General features: G+C 39.4%; 1 protein-coding gene across 2 annotated transcripts in view; it reads left to right on the plus strand.

Moving 5' to 3' along the window:
• Positions 1-285: 285 nt before the first annotated feature.
• The window catches only part of TOLLIP (toll interacting protein), a 29,396-nt gene continuing 8,354 nt past the window's right edge, over positions 286-21,327 (plus strand). Inside the window, exons 1-5 of one of the 2 annotated variants that reach the window (XM_059825769.1) lie at positions 286-332; positions 9,035-9,184; positions 13,100-13,282; positions 14,674-14,826; positions 16,201-16,291. In XM_059825769.1, the coding sequence (XP_059681752.1) occupies positions 300-332; positions 9,035-9,184; positions 13,100-13,282; positions 14,674-14,826; positions 16,201-16,291 (610 nt within the window). In that variant the 5' untranslated portion in view covers positions 286-299. The remainder of the gene's footprint in view (positions 333-9,034; positions 9,185-13,099; positions 13,283-14,673; positions 14,827-16,200; positions 16,292-21,327) is intronic. The other variant, XM_059825770.1, reaches the window with a different exon arrangement.

The raw sequence follows: 21,327 nt of genomic DNA on the forward strand, positions 1-21,327 counted from the left end.
CTTCCCGCTCCCTCCCCTCCCGGTATGTCGCTAGGCGCATGCGCAAGACAGGGTGGCCGCGCTCCCCTTCTCCTTCCCTTGGCGCATGCGCACGGCGCGGCTTTGGAAACCGCCAGAAGGGGCGGGGGAGGAATGCGTTGCTGCAGGCACGCGCGGCGCTGGGGGCGGGGCCGGGGTCAGCTGACTCGGGAGCCTGACGCTGAGTGAGGGGTGGCGGCGGCCGTTGGAGCAGTAACGGTCGCGAGGGCGGCGGTGGCCTGGCGGGGCGGCAGGAGGGGTCTCGGCCCGAGGGCGGCGCCATGGCGACCACCGTCACTACTCAGCGGGGCCCGGTGAGTGCCGCCGGCTGAGGGTCAGCCGCAGGGGCCTCCGGAGCTTGTCTCCTCTTCCTTCTGGCGACTGCAGGGCGCTGGGCTGGGGAGGCCCGGCTTGGACCCTTCCGGGCTTCGGCTGCCGTCCCGCTCCCCCTCGGCGCGGCCTCTGCCGGGGGGCCTCGGTGGGAGGGGGACTCACCCCTCGCGTCTCCCTCCCTTCCCCCGCTCGCGGCCCGTGGCGGAGAGGGGGGAAGAGACCTCTCCTGCCTGCCGTGATACGGGCGGAGGCGGCGGGGGGAGGAAAGTGCCTCTGCTCCTGGCTCTCCGCCTCGCCAAGAGGCTTTGGGAAAGGGGAGGGGAAAGTCCTGTCTGCGGGGAGGGCTTGAAGAGGCTGTTCTGCCCGCTCTTTGTCTGAGGGCCTTCCCAAGGCGGGGACGGCTTAAACTAAACCGAAGTTAAACCTTTTTTTCTGTAAAGCGGAGCAGAGCTTCGTGCTTTCGTGGTTGGGCAGGGCAGATGCAGGTAGCTGCCTTTGAAATTGCCACCTGAAAGCTGGAACACGAAACGTGCTGAAAGACGCATTCAGGGGTAGCAGGTGGGCGGGCGGGGGAGGCACCGAGCAGTCTTACAGCCAATTTAACACTCTTCTGGGAGTTAGTGTGGACAGTTTATTGGGAGTCTGTTATTGTCTAGTTGCGCCCCGGATTAACCCTGCCCCACACCGGGATGTTCTGCTGTGTGGTGTATAACTGGGGTATAACATCAGCTCTGATTGATGTGCTCTTTCTCTTCGTTCCTCCTGTCTGGAAGGATCTGGTAGTAATTGACAGTACCATGTTGCTCTGCAGGTGAAGTAAGATTTTCTTAATCAATTTAAACTGCTGTATTTTATTTCCTAGAAACAGCTACTTTTTTTTTCTTGTCTATGCAGCCTTGATAAAAGTCCAGAGGAGTGAATTATTAAACTGCTAATCTTGAAAAACTGCATCACTGTCTGTTATGACAGTAATATAGTATGATCATCAATTTAATTCCTTAAAATGCTTTATTTGCCTGGTCTTCCAGAATAGATTCCTTTTACAATGGATTGTGATGATGGTTCTGTTGTTGGAATAAAAGTTTGAAGTGGAGAATGAAGGTAAAAAAAGTGAATTAAGTGTTTTGTTCTCTCTTGATGGTATCTTGAAAAGACAACGACTGCTGTTCTGGTCGAATCTGTGGTGAATTAGGTAGTTGCTATCCCCAAAGGCTTGGTGCTTGAGAGTTGATGGTGTGATTGCACCCAAATGAAATTCTGTCAATATGTAATAGGTTTTACGGAAAAAAGCTCAAACTAATATAAATACCTTTTTTCTCATGCGTTCCTAACACTGTTGTGTATGCTTTTCTTCCTCGTCTTAACCACTTTAGAGATTTGAATGTTTTCAAATGAATGAATAAATTATGCAATATTAAGCTGCCATTCACAGGTGAGGATGCTGATATGGTACATGCCAGCCTTTCTTAATTCTCGCTAGAGTGGAAGGTAGAATTCTGCTTTTTTCTCTATATACAACTGCATTACAAATGAATAGCCACTAAATGGTGCTAAAGGATTGGGAAACGTTTTCTGTTTAGTGCTGCAGAGAGCAGTTCTGTCCCTTTCTGTTTGAACAGGCAAGAAAATACTCAAGCTTGTTTCTTGCAGGTAAGAAAATAAAGTGCGCTGCTGTACTGTTGCCAGTCTTGTTCTTGTACCTGTGCTTTCTAGTTTGTGGTGATGCTTATTTGGTGAGTAATTAAAACTTCTGATTGCTGTTTAGTTTTTCAGATGAAACAGAACTGGAATTCATTCAGTTTGTTACTGGTAAATGTTCTGCTACAATATAGATTTCTCTGGCTGTTTTCAGGATGTTATGGATTTAGTGTGTTCTCACATTTTTTGACCTTCTGAGAACAAAACAGCTTTTGAAATCTAAACTATAGCTGAATATACAAGGGCTGCTAAATGATACCTTTTCCAAGTGAGAGGTATCGATGAACAGTTTGATCAGGCTTCAGGTTAAGTCTGAGAGACCAAAACCTTGTATTTGTGATTCCTTAGCTAGCCAAGCACACCCAAAATTAATTTCCGTGATTATTCACCATGCTGGCAAATATGTCAGGTCCTCCAAAATTAGATCAAGTACCAACCTTAGGACTACTTTGATTTCTACTGCTAATTTCCCTAATAATCACTACTCTGATGATTAGAAATCTTCTAATGGGTAGGGTATATTTATGATTACTTGTCTTTTCTTGTCTTAATACTGTCATTTCACTGCATAAGTCTTGTCTCTGATTTTACTTGAAGTTTTGTTTTGAGACTCTTCAAAACTTTGATAGCTTTTCTCTGAACGAAGGTGACAAAGAAGCAATTCATGTTTGCATTGACCAGTATTGATACATGTTATGCTGTCACATGAGCAATTTTGAATACAAAGTGCCATCACCAATTGTGTTGATAATTCTGGATATAATTGAGTATTTTATTAGATATTTTGTTTCTTACTAGAGTGTTGATATATGTAGTATTAAAATCCTGATCTGTGAAGGTGGAAATCTCATAAAGACACATTGTTGCAATCAATTTGGATTTCAGAAGTTGTTTAGAAAGTTGGAGTAAGATGTCATTGAGTGTTTCTAAGCAAAATGGAAATTAAGTGCTGTGATCTGATTTCTGGAGCATGTTCCTTTGACAGAAAATGTTGAGGGCAGCCTTGGTAATGCTTTGAAGCTCTTGCTCTCTAACAGATAAGAGAAGTGCCTTAAGGCACTAAGTGGATTATTTTCTGTGGCATCCAATGGCATTTTCTTTCAGCCAAGACTTGGAGGAAAGAAAGGTCTGTATTGGTATGTCTAGTGGTAGTGTAGAAAAAAATCAGAAGCCTGTTCCTGGAATTGATGGCAATTATCCTGCTCCTTAATGCTAATCCCAATGTGAATTCATGGGTTTCCTTATTTTGAGCTGCTTCTATGGTTTTTCCCGATGTTATTTCTCTGTTACATTGAGTGCAGACTGAATCAAATATGCTATAAATGCTCCTTGAATTTGAGATGTCTATGGACACTCATTCTATCTTTAATTTTTAACTGATGTTTGAATACAATAATTCCTGCCATACTTAGCAGGAATTGTTTTAGTGATGAAGGGAATCTTTTTTTTGGTCGTAATCAATGGTTCGTATTGATTTCTTCAGTAAACCCAAACTTTTTTCTGTATTAACAGTTGTGCTTTTGGACTGTGGAATGTATTTTGCAAATATTTAAATATTAATGTCTTGGCCAAATTTAGATGTGCTGGGAAAATCCAGAAGCAGTAGCTTGTGGCAAAATATTTAGTCAAGACTAAATATAGGTGGTGCAATTGGGGGAAAGGGAAAATACTGTGAAAGTGATGACATTAGAATCGTAAGGCCTTTGTAGGTAGACATATGGAAGCAACGGAAGTGACAAAGTAGGTGGGAAATTCCTGGCAACAGGAAAAAATAATAACAGGAGAAGAAATGTCTGGTACCTTGCAGTCTATGACACTCTCTTGTTTTGGTGACATTTAAAAAACAAAAAAAGCAAAAAAAAAAAACCCCCAGAACCACCCCCCCCAAAACAGAAAACCAAATGGCAATAATCTGTAAATGTAATAAACTTAATTACTGTTATATTCTTTCCTTTGTCCATCTCTAAATTGAAATTCTGAAGTAGAGCCTTTGACTACAGTTCTGCAGGAGTTTAACTGGGGATGTGTCATGCTATAATGTGAGTTCTATAGAACCATAGAATAGTTCAGGTTAGAAAGGATGTCAGGAGACCATGTAGTCCCACCTCTTGCTAAAAACATGGTCGATTTTTAATTCAGATCAGGTTGCTCAGGGCTTTGTCCAGCAGGATCTTCAAAACCTCTGAGGTGAGAGTTTTTGCAATCTTCCTGGGCAATTTGTTCCTATCCATGGTTGTCCCTGCAGTGAATTTTTTTTTTCCCCTCCTTATTTCATGTCAAACCTCCTCTGTTTCAGTTTGACAATTGAGGTCTCTCTTCTTGCCTTGCATCTCAGAAGAGAACCTTCTCTGTTTTCTTAATGACCTCCTCATAGGTACTGGAAAGCTGCTACGAGGTGCATCCTAAGTTTCTTCTACTCTAAACAAATCCTTAGCCTGTCCTCACAAGCCTTGTGCTACAGCCCTTTTCCTGGGCCATCTTGGTGGATCTTTGCTGGGCTCTCTCAAGTTTATAATTTTTCATGTAGTGCTGGGCCCCAAATGGATTGCAGTATTCCAGATGTGATCTAATGAGTGCTGAGTAAAGGAAATAATCACTTTCCTCAGCCTACTGGCTAGGCTTTTGTTGATCCAGTGCGGTATGCTGTTAGGCTTCATCGTTGTGAGAGTGCTCTGTTCATTCATGCTTAGCTTGCTCTCTGCCAGGACCCACATGTTTTTCTCTGTAGAGCTGCAGCCCTGCCAGTTGTTCTCTAGTCTGTACTGGTGCCAGGGATTTTTCGGTCCAAAGTACAGCACTTTGCACTTGTTGAATTTCATGAGATTCCTGTCAGTCAGTTCTTCTGTCTCTCTGGTTATTGGCCCTGTCCTCAATTATACCAGTCATTCCCCCCCAGATTTGGTTTCAACCTCAAAACAGATAAGGGTACATTCTGTCTTCACCTCTGGTCACTGATAAGGAAAAATGTTAGACACATAAGTTAGTCTCAGTACAGACCTCTGAGAAACTCTGCTTTTAACCAAACTCCAGTGTCATTAACCACTGCACTTCAACTTCTGAGCTCAGTGACCCAGCCTGTTTTTCATCCATCCAGTGGTCCACCCATTTGGGTTGTATTGACTCAGCTTTGATACTTACTGCTCTCTCCTTATTCACAGATTCTAATAATTTTATTGTAGAAGGCAGTTGGGCTCATTAGGCTTTTTTTTTTTGACCTCTTGGTAAAGCTGGCTATTCCTAGTTCCTGTTTTTTCCTTCATCTGTCTAGAAATAGCTTCCAGAAGGACTTGCTCTATGAATTTCTTAGCAACCGAAGTGAAGCTGACCTGCCTGTTCTTCAGGTCATCCTTCTTGCCCTTTTGAAAGCTGGGTATGATGTTTGTCTTTCTCCAGTTACAGGGGACTTCCTCTGATCTCCATGACCTTTCAAAGATGATAGAGAGTAGCCTTGGAAAAGTATCAGCTAGCTCTTTCAGGACCTCTGGATGCATCCTATCTGGTCCCAATTTTTTCTTTAGTGTGCAAAACATAGAATAATAATTCAAAATTCTCTCTCCTTCACTCACTCTTTCTTAAAAACATTAAAACTGTTTAAAGGAGAATGGTTACAACTTTTTTTGAGTAGCTCGGTGTCTAAAGGTCTTTAACGTGAAACTTCTCTGAAACCTACTGTCGCAGTATCATGGTAGTTGCTATTGTGGAAACCTTAGTTACAGTTCCCTGAATGTATCATGTCTTAGCATATGGTTCTGTAAGTCAGGGCATTTGTGGTTGTCCTTGGCTCTGCGTTCCCTTTCCCTGCCGTATGTAGGTACCAGTACTCGTGCGATCAGTTAGCGAGGTAAGGGTCCTGATGACTTCCCCCCCTTTTCCCTTTACTGCCAGCTCTTGTTTCGTTTTCTTCTGATCAGCCCTCTGCACTAGTGTACTTAACAATTGCCTTGGCACCGTTTAATGTTGCAGAAGAAATGGGGGTGAGAAGAAACAGGAGGGTGAGACTGAGACAGCCTAGTCCTAAATTAGCTCGAATAGCTGTAGAACATCACACCGCCTTCAATTGGAGGAAGTTGAGATGCAATTTTTGTACCTGAAGCGTTTCACTTTGAAGATCCTCAAAACTAGCTCTTAGGTGGTTTTAGCAGATAGGAAGGGCAATATTATTGTTTCTAGGTAATTCATATTTTTGATATGCAATGCTGTCTGTAAAGTTTATTAAGAACTAATTAAGAAGGCAGGCTTATTTTTATGAATGCCTCCTCAGCATTTTTCTTCTATCATAGCACTGTCATATTGCTGTCTTGCTTGAAAAGAGAGTTCTAGTAAAATTCAAATGTTAAATGGAATTAATTTTTTGTTCTACAGTTAATGGCAGAGCGGGGTTGAATTTCACATTCTTCCTTAAATGTTATAGTAGCGGGAAGTGCATTTGTTGTAAAGTGGATGTTGAGTAGGATCAGTGATATGCTCTTGTCACTTATGTTCTCCTTGCTTTAAAAACAAGAACTGTGGTTGAACTCTGGTTATGTAACTTTGTATTTTTGATTCAGGTTTGGAGGTGGCAATTATGTGCCTGCTTTTAAATGCTTTGAGGAAGACATAAATTAGCCTGTTTTCTTTACAGATAAAAAGATTGCACGCTACTGATTTGTCTCTCTCAATGTGGAATCAACTGATAATTAGCATAAGAACTTATTGAGTAGTGTATTTTCCTCAATAGGCATCTCTCCCGGATATTTTACTGAATATTTCACCAGGACTTGTGTACCGGATCTCAGTCAGAACAGAACATTTAAGATGGGAGCATATGCATCTCCTGTTCCCCACTCTCCTTTTGGAGGGGTTTACCAGTCTGGTCCTTTGAGAATTTAGTTACCCTGGCTGTTTTCAGTTTCTGTGTGAGTCTGCCCCGCAATTCCAGGATAAGAATGTAGCTTTCTGTGAGATAACTGAATGACCTAAAATCAGTTTAGGTTCTGTAAGAAAACTTTGGTCTCCCTTACAGATTCTGTTTGTCGCTTTTGGACCTCAGTACAGAGACTAGTTTATGTATTTTACTTTGGAGCAGTATTTGGGTGACTTAAATAATTTGAAAAGTGAAGGGTATTATTGGGCTCCACGCTTGTTGTGAATGAATTAAGCTTTCCAATGTCCGTGTTAAGATGTCTGAGACAAAATATGCTATCCTATGTTCTGAGAAGTTGACAGAGGGAGCTTGAACGTATGGGAATGTAATTTCAGGGCTGCAGCCGCCACTTCTGGCTATAGGAAATCTTGGATGTCTGTTCTTAGAGATGCTAATAATACCAGACCTGAAACTTCATGGAGGTCAAGGATTGGAGGTGACCTGCTATTGTAAATGCTAATTGTGGTGCCATTTCAAATCTTTCCTAAATGAATTATGTTTTATTTTAAAACTAACTCCTTTCTTATAACAAGTATTCTAATGAGAAGGCTGTTACAAGACAGTCTAATTTCCAGCCTAACTTAAATAAGCTTTCTTTTAATATTAGTACTATCTTTTAGCTTAGTCTTCTCCCTTTCTGCCCCCATTTCCCTCACCACTTTTTAAAGCTTAAGCTACTTAGGATCTTAATTGTAAAATTTTACAAAGATGCTCGTAAGCAAAACTGATTCCCTCTTTCCCCTGCCTCTCAACAGCCTTGCAGCAGGCATTCAGTACTTCCTCCTTAGCTTTTTGATAAACTTTCTTTCTGGCATGTAACACCTACTGTTGCCAGGATCCTGAGGCTCTTAGAAATTACAGCTCTTGCCAAATCCCATTTTGTATGACTGTTGCTATCTCCAAGATGCAGTCTTGGCATGCAAGTGCTGTCTGAGCTTCAAAAGCTATGTCCTAGAGGCTTGTTAACTTCTTAAAGTATGTTCTGTAGGCATGTGTCTGCCAGATATACAACTGAGTAATCTTGCCTGGGATAGCAACATAAGAAATGGCACCGTCTTCTGTCTTGATGCGGTGGACAGTTCTGTATTAAATATGTAAGCAACTCTATAGACAGCAGAAATGAGCACAGCTTAATTATAAATTTTCTATGCCACTTTATTTGCCTTTTAAAGTTTATTATTATAGTATGCTTGTTAATTTGTGGTGATCTCTCTAAATGTGTTATTGATAATGTTCACTGAGCATTTAAAACCTAGAAACAACCTGAGTTGTTGAATTGACAAGTAATAGGTAGAAACTTCCCCTTCTTTTACTGTAAAGCTAACAGAAAATACACAGTGACTGCTGATTCATATTGGATGAATATGTGACAGAATTCCTCTAAGATTTTTCTACTTTGAATTTTTCATCCTGGGTCTGTCTTGTGGTAGATCAGATTTTTAATTCCTCCCTTAATGGTTTGAGTATGGGGGGATTTTTGTCCCCAAATTGTCCCCAAAGTTAGTTGCAGGCCGGCCTGTGTTTAACATTGGAAAAGTATTAGGGCATCTTTGCTATGTTGAAGGATTCTTAGTTATGTTAAAGGATTTATTTGCTTCATAGGAAACATTGGCTTTATGATCTGTCTTGAAGGTGACTGTGAAAGCGACCCTTTCAAATGAAAGCAGGGTGCTGTGTCTTGTCACAGGAATGATTGGATGCAACGTGAGTGATGAGTAGGTGAAAGAGCTGGGTGTCATCAGACAGTCATATGTGAATGGGATGTAAAACTTGGTAGCTCTGACTTTTGTGTGGACTACTTAAATGTTTAGTTGCAGAGCAGCCTTGCCTCTGTGTGTCCTACTTTTTTCCAGAGGCTTATGTTGGAAATCAGTGTTTTTGAAAGTGAATATGAGAACGGTCTCTACATGAGTTGGCAGTTTTGTCATTTAATTAGTTCTTTGTTCATGCTGTCAAAACTAGACTAAATTCTGCGGAATGTTTTTGCTAAGCTTTTCTTTGATTTATATTCTTTTCTCTTTTTCACTGTGAAAGTGGAAGACTTAAATTTCAAGGTGTTTTTTTTTCCTTTTCTTTTTTAAGGTATATGTTGGTGAGCTTCCTCAAGATTTTCTTCGCATTACCCCAACTCAGCAGCAGCAACAAATCCAGCTGGATGCCCAGGCAGCTCAGCAGCTACAGTATGGAGGACCAATGGGTACAGTAGGCAGACTCAGCATTACTGTAGTACAGGTATAAATTGTACCATCTTTGTACAATTGTAATTAATACAATTAATCTTTTTTGATCGGTGGCCATGAAAAGCTTTTGTGTTAGAATTTGAATTACTAAGTTACTTGTATATAGGGACTGAGTAATTTTTAAATTTTTTTGAGCTTTGTGTTTCTGTACATCAGTGGGGTTTTTCCAGTTTCATAGCTGCATCGTGCAGCAATTTCCTATAAACCTTGCTTTTATAGCACATAATCAAATAAACTCATGGGTTTTTTTTACAGTGAACAGGTTTGTCTGAAAACTTCTGTTAAGAAGGCTTCCTGTAGAAACACAATATTGAAGACATTAGCAACTTTGAGAATATTGTAGGGAACTGCAGTTACCTTACATATTTTTCCTTGAGTGACTGCTCTGTTCCATCCCCATTTCCTCTAACGCATCTGCTGTTTTTCCTAGTGCTTTCTGCAGGCTTTCTTATTAATCACAAGTGCATAGTCCTAGCTCTTTATTTTCTGCTTCCTCTTTTCCCTTGTTATCCTTTCTTTCATCTCTCGGCAGTACTGTATTCTTGTATTAGTTATACAGAAGATTTCAGGTTTTAAAACTTGCCTGTCTTAACACAATTCTGTTTATCTACGATAGCACACCAGAATATCCTTCATATTAACTTAACCCACCTCATCTAGTCACAAGTGCTTTTTTCAAGCCATTCTCTAAAAAAATACCGAGGAGATATTTAGCACCAAGCCTGGAATAGTACATGTATGGTTACCATGGTGAGGTCCTTATTGGGGAGTAAACCTATGTAGGGCCTCTCGGGGGAGGGAAGAAGGCACTGATCCTTCCTTTATGTCTTTCACTGGTCAGTTTGCTCCTTCACAGCCGATATCCTTCCTTTGAAAACTGGGGGTAATGCTTTTTCCAAGTTTATTACTTCTAAGGTCTAGACACTTGAACTCGTTCACTGCATTCCGTTGCAGCCCTTTCTAATTCTGAGGAGTTTCCCAATCTGTGTTCAGAGAGTGTAAGATTGGAAGCTGCTTCTGCAACTTTGAACAGCAGAAAAATGTTACCACTTTTAGAGCATAGTGGAAGAAGCTTTAGTATAATTTTTTTCCACAGCTAGGGATAGATGATTCAGGTTAAACCTTAGGCCTATGAGGAAACAAAACATTTATCAAACAACATGCCATGTCTGTCTTAACTCTCTAGCAGTTTCTAGCAACTTGTATGCTGCTCTGTATGTTGTTCATCTTTGGCTATTTTGCTTGGACAGCTTAAAGTGCTTTTTGTTATGGGATGGTGATCCAATTGGTATAGATGGTAGAAGTTCTCAGAGCAGATAAGGGGGCAGACAGTACAGTGTTCAAGAAGGAGTTTTGCATCTCACTTTGGCTGTGTATAGAAACATCCAGATTCCTGTTTGGACTGGTGAACTGATGGAGTTGGTACTGGTTGTTATGAGGTTCAAGCCTCGTTTATTTTTAGGTGCTTGTGCAGACAAGAAAAAAATATTTATCTTGCTTGAAGAATAAAACCTAATGGCTGTTCTTGATGCCATGTCTGTAAGTAACCCCTTGTTATAGAATCACAGGATAGTTGAGGCTAGAGGGAACCTCTGGAGTTTATTTTGTCGAAACCTCATCCCACGCCTACCTACCGCCCCCAGGCCAGTCCCTTAATCGAGGATTAAGAAGGATGTTATATACAAGGAAAGGCTGAGAGAGCTGAGGAACAGTCTTGGGGGTGGGATTCTTATCAATGAGTGGTCCCTGCCATCAGGTATTTGTGAAGAAGACAGCTAGGCTCTTTTCAGTGCTATCTAGAGGAAAGACAAGAGGCACAGTGAGCACAAATTGAAATACAGCAAACTCTATTAAAATATATGAAAAACCTTTTTACTGTGAGAGCTGTCAAACAAAAGAGCAGGTTGCCCAAAGGGCTTGTGGTGCTTCCATACACCCAGAACTTGCTTGAGCATTTGACCCTGCTTTGAGCAAGGAGCTTGGACTAGGCAATCTCTAGAGGTCCTATCCAACCTCAACCGTTCCGTGATTCTGTGAAACCCTTAATTGTGTTAGTGGCCCCTTGCTGGGCTCGTTCCAGTATGGCCATGTCTTCTACTGGACAGCCCAGAACTAGAGAGAACAGTACTCCAGATATGGTCTCCCCAGTGCCGAGTAGAAGGGATCATCTTCCTTGACCTACCAGCTGTGCTTTTCCTAATGCAGCCCAGGATGCTGTCTGTCATCTTTGCTGCAAAGGTGCATTGCTGGCTTATTTCCAACTTGGTGTCCACCAAGACCCCCAGGTCCTTCTCTGCAAAGCTGCTCTCCAACCAGTTGGCCCACAGCCTATAGTGGTGCATGTGGTTACTCCTCCTCAGGGGCAGAACGTTGCATTTTCATTTGTTGAACTTTGAGATTCCTGTCTGCACACTTCTCCAACCTGTCAAGGTTCCTCTGAATGGCAGTACAACCCTGTGGTGTCCCAAGAGAAAGTCTTCTGTACCTGAGAGTTTATGCAAGAATGCTGTGGGAACCTTGGCTGCATATTGAGGCATGTGGCATTCTGGATAGGAGACTTGCCACGGCATAGTTAACCTGTCGAACATGAAAAGCTGGTTGAAGCCTTCTGGTTTTAAATATGCGTTGATAAAGTATATAGAGCAGCATGCCTTAATTCCATTACTAATAAACTAGTGGAAGATCAGAAAATGTTTTTGGGAAAGTACTTTACTGCTTTTTTTTCCTTGCAGATACATAGGAATGGTGGTGAGTTTGTCTAAGCACGGTGATTGTGTCCTCTTAAAATACTAAACAGACAATTTATATGATCTTTTTTCTTTTGGTGAAGTTTTATGGTAAGCTGCTTAATCTCAGGACTTCAGAGTCTAGAGAGTGCATAATTTAGGTGCCAAGTTTCCTACTTTAAGCCCACATTTACAAGGAATGGTTTGAGACATTTCTTACCAGCTCTAACACATGAAGTACTGAACCAGCATGTGCCCTGAAGGAGAAAAGGGCTTTCCAGGCCAGAGCTGCAGCCATTGTGACGCAAGTCTCAACTGTTCCAGTTCTTTAAACGTCCTGTATGTGGGAGGCATTCTAGGCACTGTATTTTGTCACTTGTCTTACTAGAAAAAGAACTGTTGGCTGCTTAGTACAGGTCAGAGAAACAGCATGTCCAAAAAGTCCGATTTCTAGTTTGGCATAGTTATGCAACAGTACTCATTGTTGTCTTCAGGACTGTCATCAACTTGTTTTGTTCTATTCCTCTGATGTTACAGCAAAAGTATGTTGGATCTCTTCTGATCCTATACAGCATCTGTTTTTATAGTAACATAGAACTTAAGTTGCCCACTGAATTAAGTAATATCAAATACACACACTAAATTAAGTTTTAATCACTTTGAAAAGTATGATCTTCTAGATTTTTACCTCAATTGAACTGCTTTTGCCATTTGTGCTTTTGTATGGTGTCATATTCTTGAAGCTACTGGATTTCCGTATTTCATCCTTTAAAAGTACTTCAGTGAAAGAGGGCAGGCTACCTATCACATTAAGTTTATGATTGCATATTGGAGAGCAGATGCCTAGGCCAAAATTGAACTTAGTACTATTTCCTTGTAATCATGTATTTTTGGGTTTGGTATGAAGTAACTTATTTTAGCTATGGTGAAGATGTGTATTTTCTACAAAAGACAGGTTAAAAAGAGTTTCCCTTTTCAGGGTCTCCCAGACATTTCATGGTGTCATTGGCTATTCAGTGTTCTTCTCTGAATGCTGGTTTTCTTTTTTTTTTTTCCCCTGTCTACCTCATAATTGAATCTAGTTCTTTGTTCAATATCTGATTCTCTTTGTGAACTGATACTAATTAACGTATCAAATTATTGTAAATGTTAAACACTTATAGGCTTTCTTTTCCTTCCAGGCAAAATTGGCGAAGAACTATGGAATGACCCGCATGGATCCGTATTGTCGAATACGGCTGGGGTATGCTGTGTATGAAACTCCAACAGCGCATAATGGAGCCAAGAACCCTCGGTGGAATAAAGTTATTCAGTGCACTGTTCCCCCGGGTGTGGACTCTTTCTACCTAGAGATATTTGATGAGGTCAGAACTACTATATATTTTTTTCTCCCCTCCCCATCTCCTGTTTGCACTGAGGATTGGGTGGAATCTTGCAAAAAAGGGTTGAGTTACCAAAGGCTGTTTCTTACCTGTGCTCTCTGGGAGATGACGAAAATTTTTCAGAATCCCAAGAGGAGCAATGCATAAGGCTTGGCTCTTCTCCAAGAATATCTGAGCTGTTACTTTTCCTTTGTAGCTGATAGGGGGCATCAGCAGGGTTCGCTGCAAAGGAAAAGAAGCAAAAATGTCTGAGTGGTGTTTAAGCTCCTCTTCGCTATCAAAATGCCCTGCAGCCTTATATTCTGTACTGTCCCTATTAAAAATAGCTTGTTTATACAATGCTGTTTTACTCAGAAATTCTTCAGTGTTACTCTAACCCAGGAGGAGCTTGGAAGCTTTCCCAAGCTTGGAAATGCTGAGAATAAAACTGTCAGATATAGACTGTGTGTGGTCACTAGGATTTATTAGCAGAAACAGAATTTAATCTATACTTGCCCAAATTTCATTCCAAGTGGGCACGTAGGCACAGTGGTAATAAATACCTAACCTCTGAACAATTTCATTTTCTTAGAGATTGAATGGGTCTGATTACCTACCAGCACTGTCAATCTGCTCTACAAAGCTTTTCTAGAAGAGTACTGTCTTTAATTCTAGTATGTTGTTCTGCTAGATGTTGTTATTGTTGGCAACAGGGAATATATGCGGGCAGCTCAGCTGTTCCAGTTCAGGATATTGACTTTGACTTAGCACAAACGTACCTTCTTGAACAATTTAAACTAAGAGTCTACAACTGAGGCTAAAGTCTGTGGTTTGCCTTTTTTTGCTGCCTCTCTTACTGTGTGTAGTAAAACTTGACACTGCACCAGCTGTGTGGTCATTACACAAGCGAGGCTGTTGGATGCTCTTTTGTGGGCTTAGTTGATCGGTTGAAGTGTCTGTTTCATTGCTGCTACAGGGGTGGCAGATGAGTGCTTGTATCTGCTCTTGAATTACTGGAGTTCACAGCCTATTGCAGTGTAAACAGAAGCTGTTCACGTTCATTTAATGGCCTCTGGTGTCACTAGATTTACACAGACTATGCTGATATTAATATTAGTATGTTGTATTTCTAGAAGTGTTCTGCTTCAGGTTTTCAATTTCTTATAAATATCTGCAATCAATCTATAATTCCACTTCAAGCATCATTCATCCTTGTTGGAAAGGAGATGGCTAAAATATTTACTGACACTTTGGTAATTTCAAAAGGAATAACTTAAAAATAAAATTGGTGAAATGAAATAGCATAAAACTGAAGGAAGTGTTAGTCAAGAATAATTTTGAGATTTATTTTTTTAGGACAATTAACTTGATAATTTTTTTTAATTATATTCCAGCGGGCCTTTTCAATGGATGACCGCATCGCTTGGACGCACATTACAATTCCTGAGTCTCTGAAACAAGGAAATGTGGAGGATGAATGGTATAGCCTGAGCGGAAGGCAGGGTGATGACAAGGAAGGAATGATTAATCTGGTTATGTCATACACGGTAAGCCAGGTTTGGGGTGGGAGGAGGAAGGGAGTGAAGCTTCTTAGGTAGTGGGAGAGAGACATTTTAGTTTGAGGTCAAAGTAGTTGCATTGTACCTTACTGGGTGTTTGTGTGTGTCAGCATTTAAAATAATTATATTTAACTTTGGGAATAGCAGTCAAAAATACTAGTTAAGGCAGTAAATACTTTTTGGTGAGGTGGTAGATGGGTATTTATTTATCTGGTTTTGCAATTACAAAAATTCAGCTTATTTCTGTGCTGATAGACGGATAAAAAAGAAATCCTCAGTCAAATGATCAATTGTCATTTCTAATTTAATAATAATAATAATAATTTTTAAAAAGCTTCATGGAATCTAACCATAACTTTTTTTTCCCCTTAAATATTTAGAAAGTCATGTCAATTTGAAAGCAAAAATAATGGAAGCTATTCTCCATTTTAGGTCTTTCTGGATAGTTTGAATGCTCTTTCTGTTGACTTTGTTTTCCACTTCCATTCTCGTTCATTTGGTGCTTTTAGTCATGAACTGCTGACTTACACCAGTCCATTTAGCAGCTCATGGACTCTTCTGTCATCTGTCACTTTTGTCTTAAGGAGCTGTTGGATAGCATGTGTAGCATGTGCAGCCCCGAATGCTTCCTACTACGCTTGTACATGATCAAAAGTTCCAAGTTGCTGTTGAGTGCACAACTGGGAACAGATGTTCCCTGCTGTTTGAAATTCACATTCTGCCCCACATCTGAACAGTTGTTCTATTACCCCTAGGAGAAATGAGTTTGTAATTAACCTTTAAAACTGTCTGCCCATGAATGTACTGTACGTAGAATCTGACCTTTTAATATTTTCCAGGATCAAACTGAACAGGAATTGTGGTAGTAAAAGGGAATGGAGTTAAACTGATATTTTGTTTAAAGTACTGGTTTACCTCAAAAATAATTGATCTCAACTAAAATTTGCTTCTAGGAGCAGTATACTGCTTTTAATAACATTCAGGTTTGCGCTAAGTTTTCACTTACGATGAATATGTTGTATATCCATTTCACAAGAATAAGGCATGAAAGGTGATTAAACCCATATTTTAAAATAATTTGCTTCAGTAACAAAATTTCAGTGGCAGAATTTGTTGAACTGTTGCAAAAGGCTTATTTGACATATGTTTGTGTTGATGTACAGGCAAATTGTCATTTAAAAGGATGGTAGTTCAGTTAATTTGCCAGAGATTTTGCTTAATATAGATTAGTAGTTAGTCATATTGTAATATTGAACATGGTTTTGCAATGTGAGGACTTTTTGCAAATACTCTTTTAATTGCTGGTTTAGTTTTTTCTATTTCTTGAACAGTTCTAATCTCTGTTGTGCTTTTTGTGTCAAGTCTTTGCCAGCTGCCATGATGATGCAGCCCCAGCCAGTGGTCCTGATGCCCACTGTGTATCAGCAAGGAGTTGGATATGTGCCTATAGCAGGTGAGATTTCTCTCCATGAAGACTCTTAAAACTTCCAGATGAAGGGTTTTGCAGAAGTAACTACCAAAGTTTCTCCTGTTTTTTGGAATGTAAAGGAAGCTATAAATGATTTTGTTCGTGACCACTTTTCCCATGATATGTTTTTGGGAGGAGAAGTGTGAGCGGATTAAGTGTGGGTCTGCTTTCAGTCTTGTATCCAGTTTAAGGGAGCTGCATGAGTTTGATTAAATGGCTTAAAATGATTATCAAGTTGGAACAAGTAGCTTGAAGGCTTCTCTTTTTGAGTATTTATTTTAGCTTTATGTCAGGTCACTGCACTCTAATGTAATGTGTACTTATTTAAATGGTGGCAATCTGTGTGTGAAACTGTTCAGACTTCAGCGCACCAAATGACTTGGGCTGTCAGAACTGCAGCTTAAATAGCCCATAAAGGGATTGACTCTTCTGTGGTCTTTAAAGATGCTTTGTTGGAAACTTTCTACGCAGCATGTGAAGTGTTTAGCCCAGTGAATAGAAAAATGTAAGGGAGCCCTGAGATGGTTACGTAAATGCATCAAGAAGAGCTAAAGCACATATTGTCAGTTCTCTTAGTATGTGCAAAGTAAGTTTTGGACTTTATAGAAAGATGTGTTAGCTTAGGCTTTGTAGTTTTTCTATCAAAGATGAAAAGTTTAAAGTATGTAAGTAAGCTTGAATTTGCCCTACTTAGATAACTGATAAGTAAAGTTCAGTTGGGGTTTTTTGTGCGTTTCACCTACAGCTCTTAAAAGCTCCAGTTTGTTGTATGGACATTTATTCAGTAATATGTGTACTTTTTAGGGAAAATAAGATAAAAATTTACATATTTTGAATTTCTTTGTGTACAGGTGTATGAATGAGTGATAGAGTGTGTGGGACATAATTGCAATGCTAAGACCTGACACAACAGACTTACTTTTTTTTGAAGACTCAATTCCTGATTGAATTTAAAATGTCATTCTCTGTAAAAACAAACCTCCTCAACAGAAGACTGCATATGTAACTTAAAGAATCATACCTCCTGTTTCATTTTTATAGAGTTAACTTAGAGCAAAACGTGGCAAAGTTTGGTTACATACTTGATTCCCTGATGAAAACATGCAGTTTGCTTCATTTAAAGTGCTTTTACCTCTATAGTTTAGTTCTCAGGATGTAGGTCTTGCTTGCTTTGCCAACTAACTAGTTTCAGCTTGTGTGTGCATCCTGAAGTGTGATTCCGTTGTGGTAAGCCAGACTTCTGTGTAGCTTTTCTGTGTTTGAATTAGATGCCATATCTTTTTTGCTTGTAGGTTCATCGCATCCCTATATACTGGAGCAGTTAGTGAACTTCAAACATAGTTATCTTGTGTGTGGTTAAAAGAAAAACAATAGCTGGGGTGGTACATATAGCAATGTAATAGAAGGTGCTATAGAATTTCCTGAACAGATCAAAATGAGAATATTCATATTCCAAAATTACTGTGCCAGTCAGAGTACAAACAGTAGAAATGAAGAGACTAGTTTCAGGTATAATTGAAACTAGACATAAACTGAACAGATAAAACTGATACTAGAACTTCAGAGTTGAAAAACAAGTGCAGTGGTGTATCTTGGTGTTCTGTAAATTTTGTATTTATCTTGAATAGTTTCAGTAATACATATTAAATCTACTTGGTCAAGTGAAGAAATAACTAATATTTAGCAAGTGATAGTAATGCCTGACATTTTAGCATATAAGAATTTAGCTTTATGTAACAATTTTGTTGATCGGTATGTTGGAGCATTGCCCTTCTGCAAAGTTCCAGCATGTTTGTTTTAATTACTGCTATGATAATCTTCTGTATTAAAATTTTTTTCCTGATGCTATGACATGTATATTTAAAGCATTGTGAAGTCCCACCCCTCGGTTTGAATTTTTCCTTTGTTCTGGGAAAGCTTGAATGTACTTCCGTGACTTCATAAGTGCCAAACTTATTACAAGCCACCTTTGAGGTATTTAGAATTTTTTTATATATTTTTGATATTTTTTTAATATTACTGTGCTTTGAATTTGCTGTTCTAGAATTTCTGTGTGCACCATCAAAATTTCTCAAAGCACTGTGAGTTTTAAAGCTTTTGCCTGTTCACTAGTCAATGACCCACTCATAGTAATTAGATGGATGGTTAGGTTTGGACTTTGAAAGGGACTTCAGAATACTTTTACTCTTTCATACATTTAATTGTATGGCTTAATAAAAGTAATTTCAAATTATAAAGGAACCAAGAGTGCATCTTGGAATACATGGAGTATTGTCAGAATGTTTTCTATGTACTGAACTAGATGCTCCTCCTGGTTTCGGTAAACCCTTTCAGAAAGGTGTGTGCAAACTACTGGCCTTCCCTGCCCAGCTGAATTGATTGTGTCTTCTGGGGAAACTCTGTTGGTATGCTGTCTTTGGAACACCAAAGAAATATCTTAACTTAGGCTTTGTAGTTTTTCTATCAAAGATGAAAAGTTTAAAGTATGTAAGTAAGCTTGAATTTGCCCTAGTTAGATAACTGATAAGTAAAGTTCAGTTGGGTTTTCTCTCTTTTTGAGACTGCTTCAAGAAGGGCAATGGTAGAACATCAGTATGTTCCACAGGAATACGTTTACCTTCTTCCCGTCATAGTTCAGGCTTTTTACCTATCCTGTTAAATGAGCGTAGTCAATAAGCAAATTCTATTCGTTTCTTTCTGAAGAGTGGAAGAGCAGCACTGAATTGTTTATTACATCTGAAATGGAAGACATGCTGCTGTTGGGCAAGGCTGTTAGATTTTAAGTCTTATCTGTGATGGAAATACAGTGGGTGGACTAAAACGCGTATCCAGACAATTTAACAGTTGTTTGTTAACCATCCAAAATAATTGCACTTTAAAGAGAGATGTTGTTAAGTCAAATTTAGCTGTCATGAAGGCCAAGCTGTTTTTTCTGTAACAGAAAATTTCCCGTTCAAAGCTTAGTATACATAACTAGCCTTCTAATTAAGGTTGAAGCAACTAATTCCTCTCACGTGTGTCTCTGTCATACAAACTGAGGTAAACAGTAGTAGCAGTTAGTCGCTGTGGTAACCGGATGAAGCTTGAAATGCCAACACAAGTAATGCTTTTTTCCCCCACGTTTGATGATACGTGTTACAGAACAGCGATGATAGCAGAAATGGCCGTAAAATATTCTTGCACCATGCTAATTCATTTCAAAAGTTTTAAAAATTAAAAACTGCTGACAATATGCTAGTTGCTACAAATTATATTTGCCATAGATGATATCTATGGATTGGGTTTGGGAAAATTTGAACTAGTCAATCCTGATGCTCTTTTAAAAGTTGAGTTTATCTACCATTTTTTTCTGTTTCTTTTTCTAAAGATTACTTAATTTAGGCTGTAGAATACTGTGGTATACTGGTTGCTTACAGTCCAAGCTGATCTTCTTGATAGGGCATCAAAGACAGTAAGCTAAAAAAGTGAGTCCCGTAAAGCAAGCTATATTTCTTATCAGCTAAGTATTCATGGGACAAATAGGAAATCTATTTGTACTTATAAACATCTGCGTAAAAAGTAGGTTAAAGCCCCATGTGTTTCAGGGCTCTGTCAGAGTGCAGAATATCATTTTTCATTGAGGCAAAGTTGTGTGTATATGTACATTACTCCTTTAGGTGCCTGTATTGAGTTTCATATATTAGCTTGTGATGTTATTGGTGTTTGTTCAGAAAACCGTGGATATATGTTGTCCTTTGTGGGCTATAAAATATAATCCCTGCTGCAAACAGCTGGTGGCTTACTTATTTTGAAAACATTTCCTCTAATTGTTGCTTTTGTAAAAACAGGACATTTAAGAAACTTGTTCAGAGTGCTGAAGCAAATTAGTTGGGAGACTGAATCCTAGCTGCATTTAGTTTTTGATATTAGGTAGTTTAGCTTTTACCCAATTGCCTCAGTTTATCCAACTTTCACCTTTGGAAGCTAAATGGTTCATTTCCGTTTAAAAATAGATTAATATTTCTTTCCCATGTCTTATTCCTTTCCCCTTGCCCCTTCATTTTCACCTATCTTTAGGGCTTGAGTACTTTGCTCTGGGTAAGTTTCCAAGCTCTTTTCTCACTCCCATCCTCATTGACTCAAGAGTCTTTGCATGAACTCATCTAAACAGCTTTATTTGTTACAGCAGACTGTATCACAAGGTATTGCCACTTGGATGTCACAATAGAACAATTTAATGCATCTCCTGCAAATTCTTAAAGCCCTTCTAACCTGTTGGAAAGTCTTTAAAGGCATCTGCTCAGCTTCAAGCTGTAATGATAAAAGTAATTGGTGATAGTGGTGTTGATGGCTAAAATGTGATGTTAGTATTATTCTGAAACTATTGTATGTCAGTGAGCTATTCTAGGTGATAGTACTGGTTGCCTAGAAAGGAAAATTTAATCTTGCAGTTGTTCTGCTACTGCAAAATTTGGGGAGAAGCAGGTAATGTCATGACTTTTTGTAAGCTTGAAAGCGAAGAACTCGGTTCTGCAGTGCCATTGAGCCTGCCAGTTGCCTTCTGTTAATCTTCAAATAAGCCTTTTTTCAAAAAGGTAACACTTCTTTCATCAGTGTGTATCTTTCGTGCACATCTGTTTTAGATCCATGTCAAGTTGAACATCTGACTTGAACTCTAAAGGCAAATTATGTTACAGGAAATAGATTTTCCTTCAGTCTAGACTCACTTTACTAGGACACCTTGGATTTTTGAATTGTGCAAAGATATTGTGACATCCTTAACTTTGATAAAAGCATTGGTCTTCAATCAAGTATGTTCAGAAAATTCTAGAATTCTGTGAGATAAAATATCGTTTGTTGATGCTCTGAATTTTAGAAAGATGCTGTAAATAAAACTGATGTTGTTGTCGCAGCGTATTTGGTTTATTCAGAGCCAGTGGAATTGTAGAATTTTTCTGTGGGTCCATACGCTTCACTTTTCTACTAGTTTGCGAAGAAGCAACATTTTAAAAAAAATTGAGATGAGAGCATGCATATTTTAG

Source organism: Gavia stellata, chromosome 17 (assembly GCF_030936135.1).
Source record: "Gavia stellata isolate bGavSte3 chromosome 17, bGavSte3.hap2, whole genome shotgun sequence".
Taxonomy (NCBI): domain Eukaryota; kingdom Metazoa; phylum Chordata; class Aves; order Gaviiformes; family Gaviidae; genus Gavia; species Gavia stellata.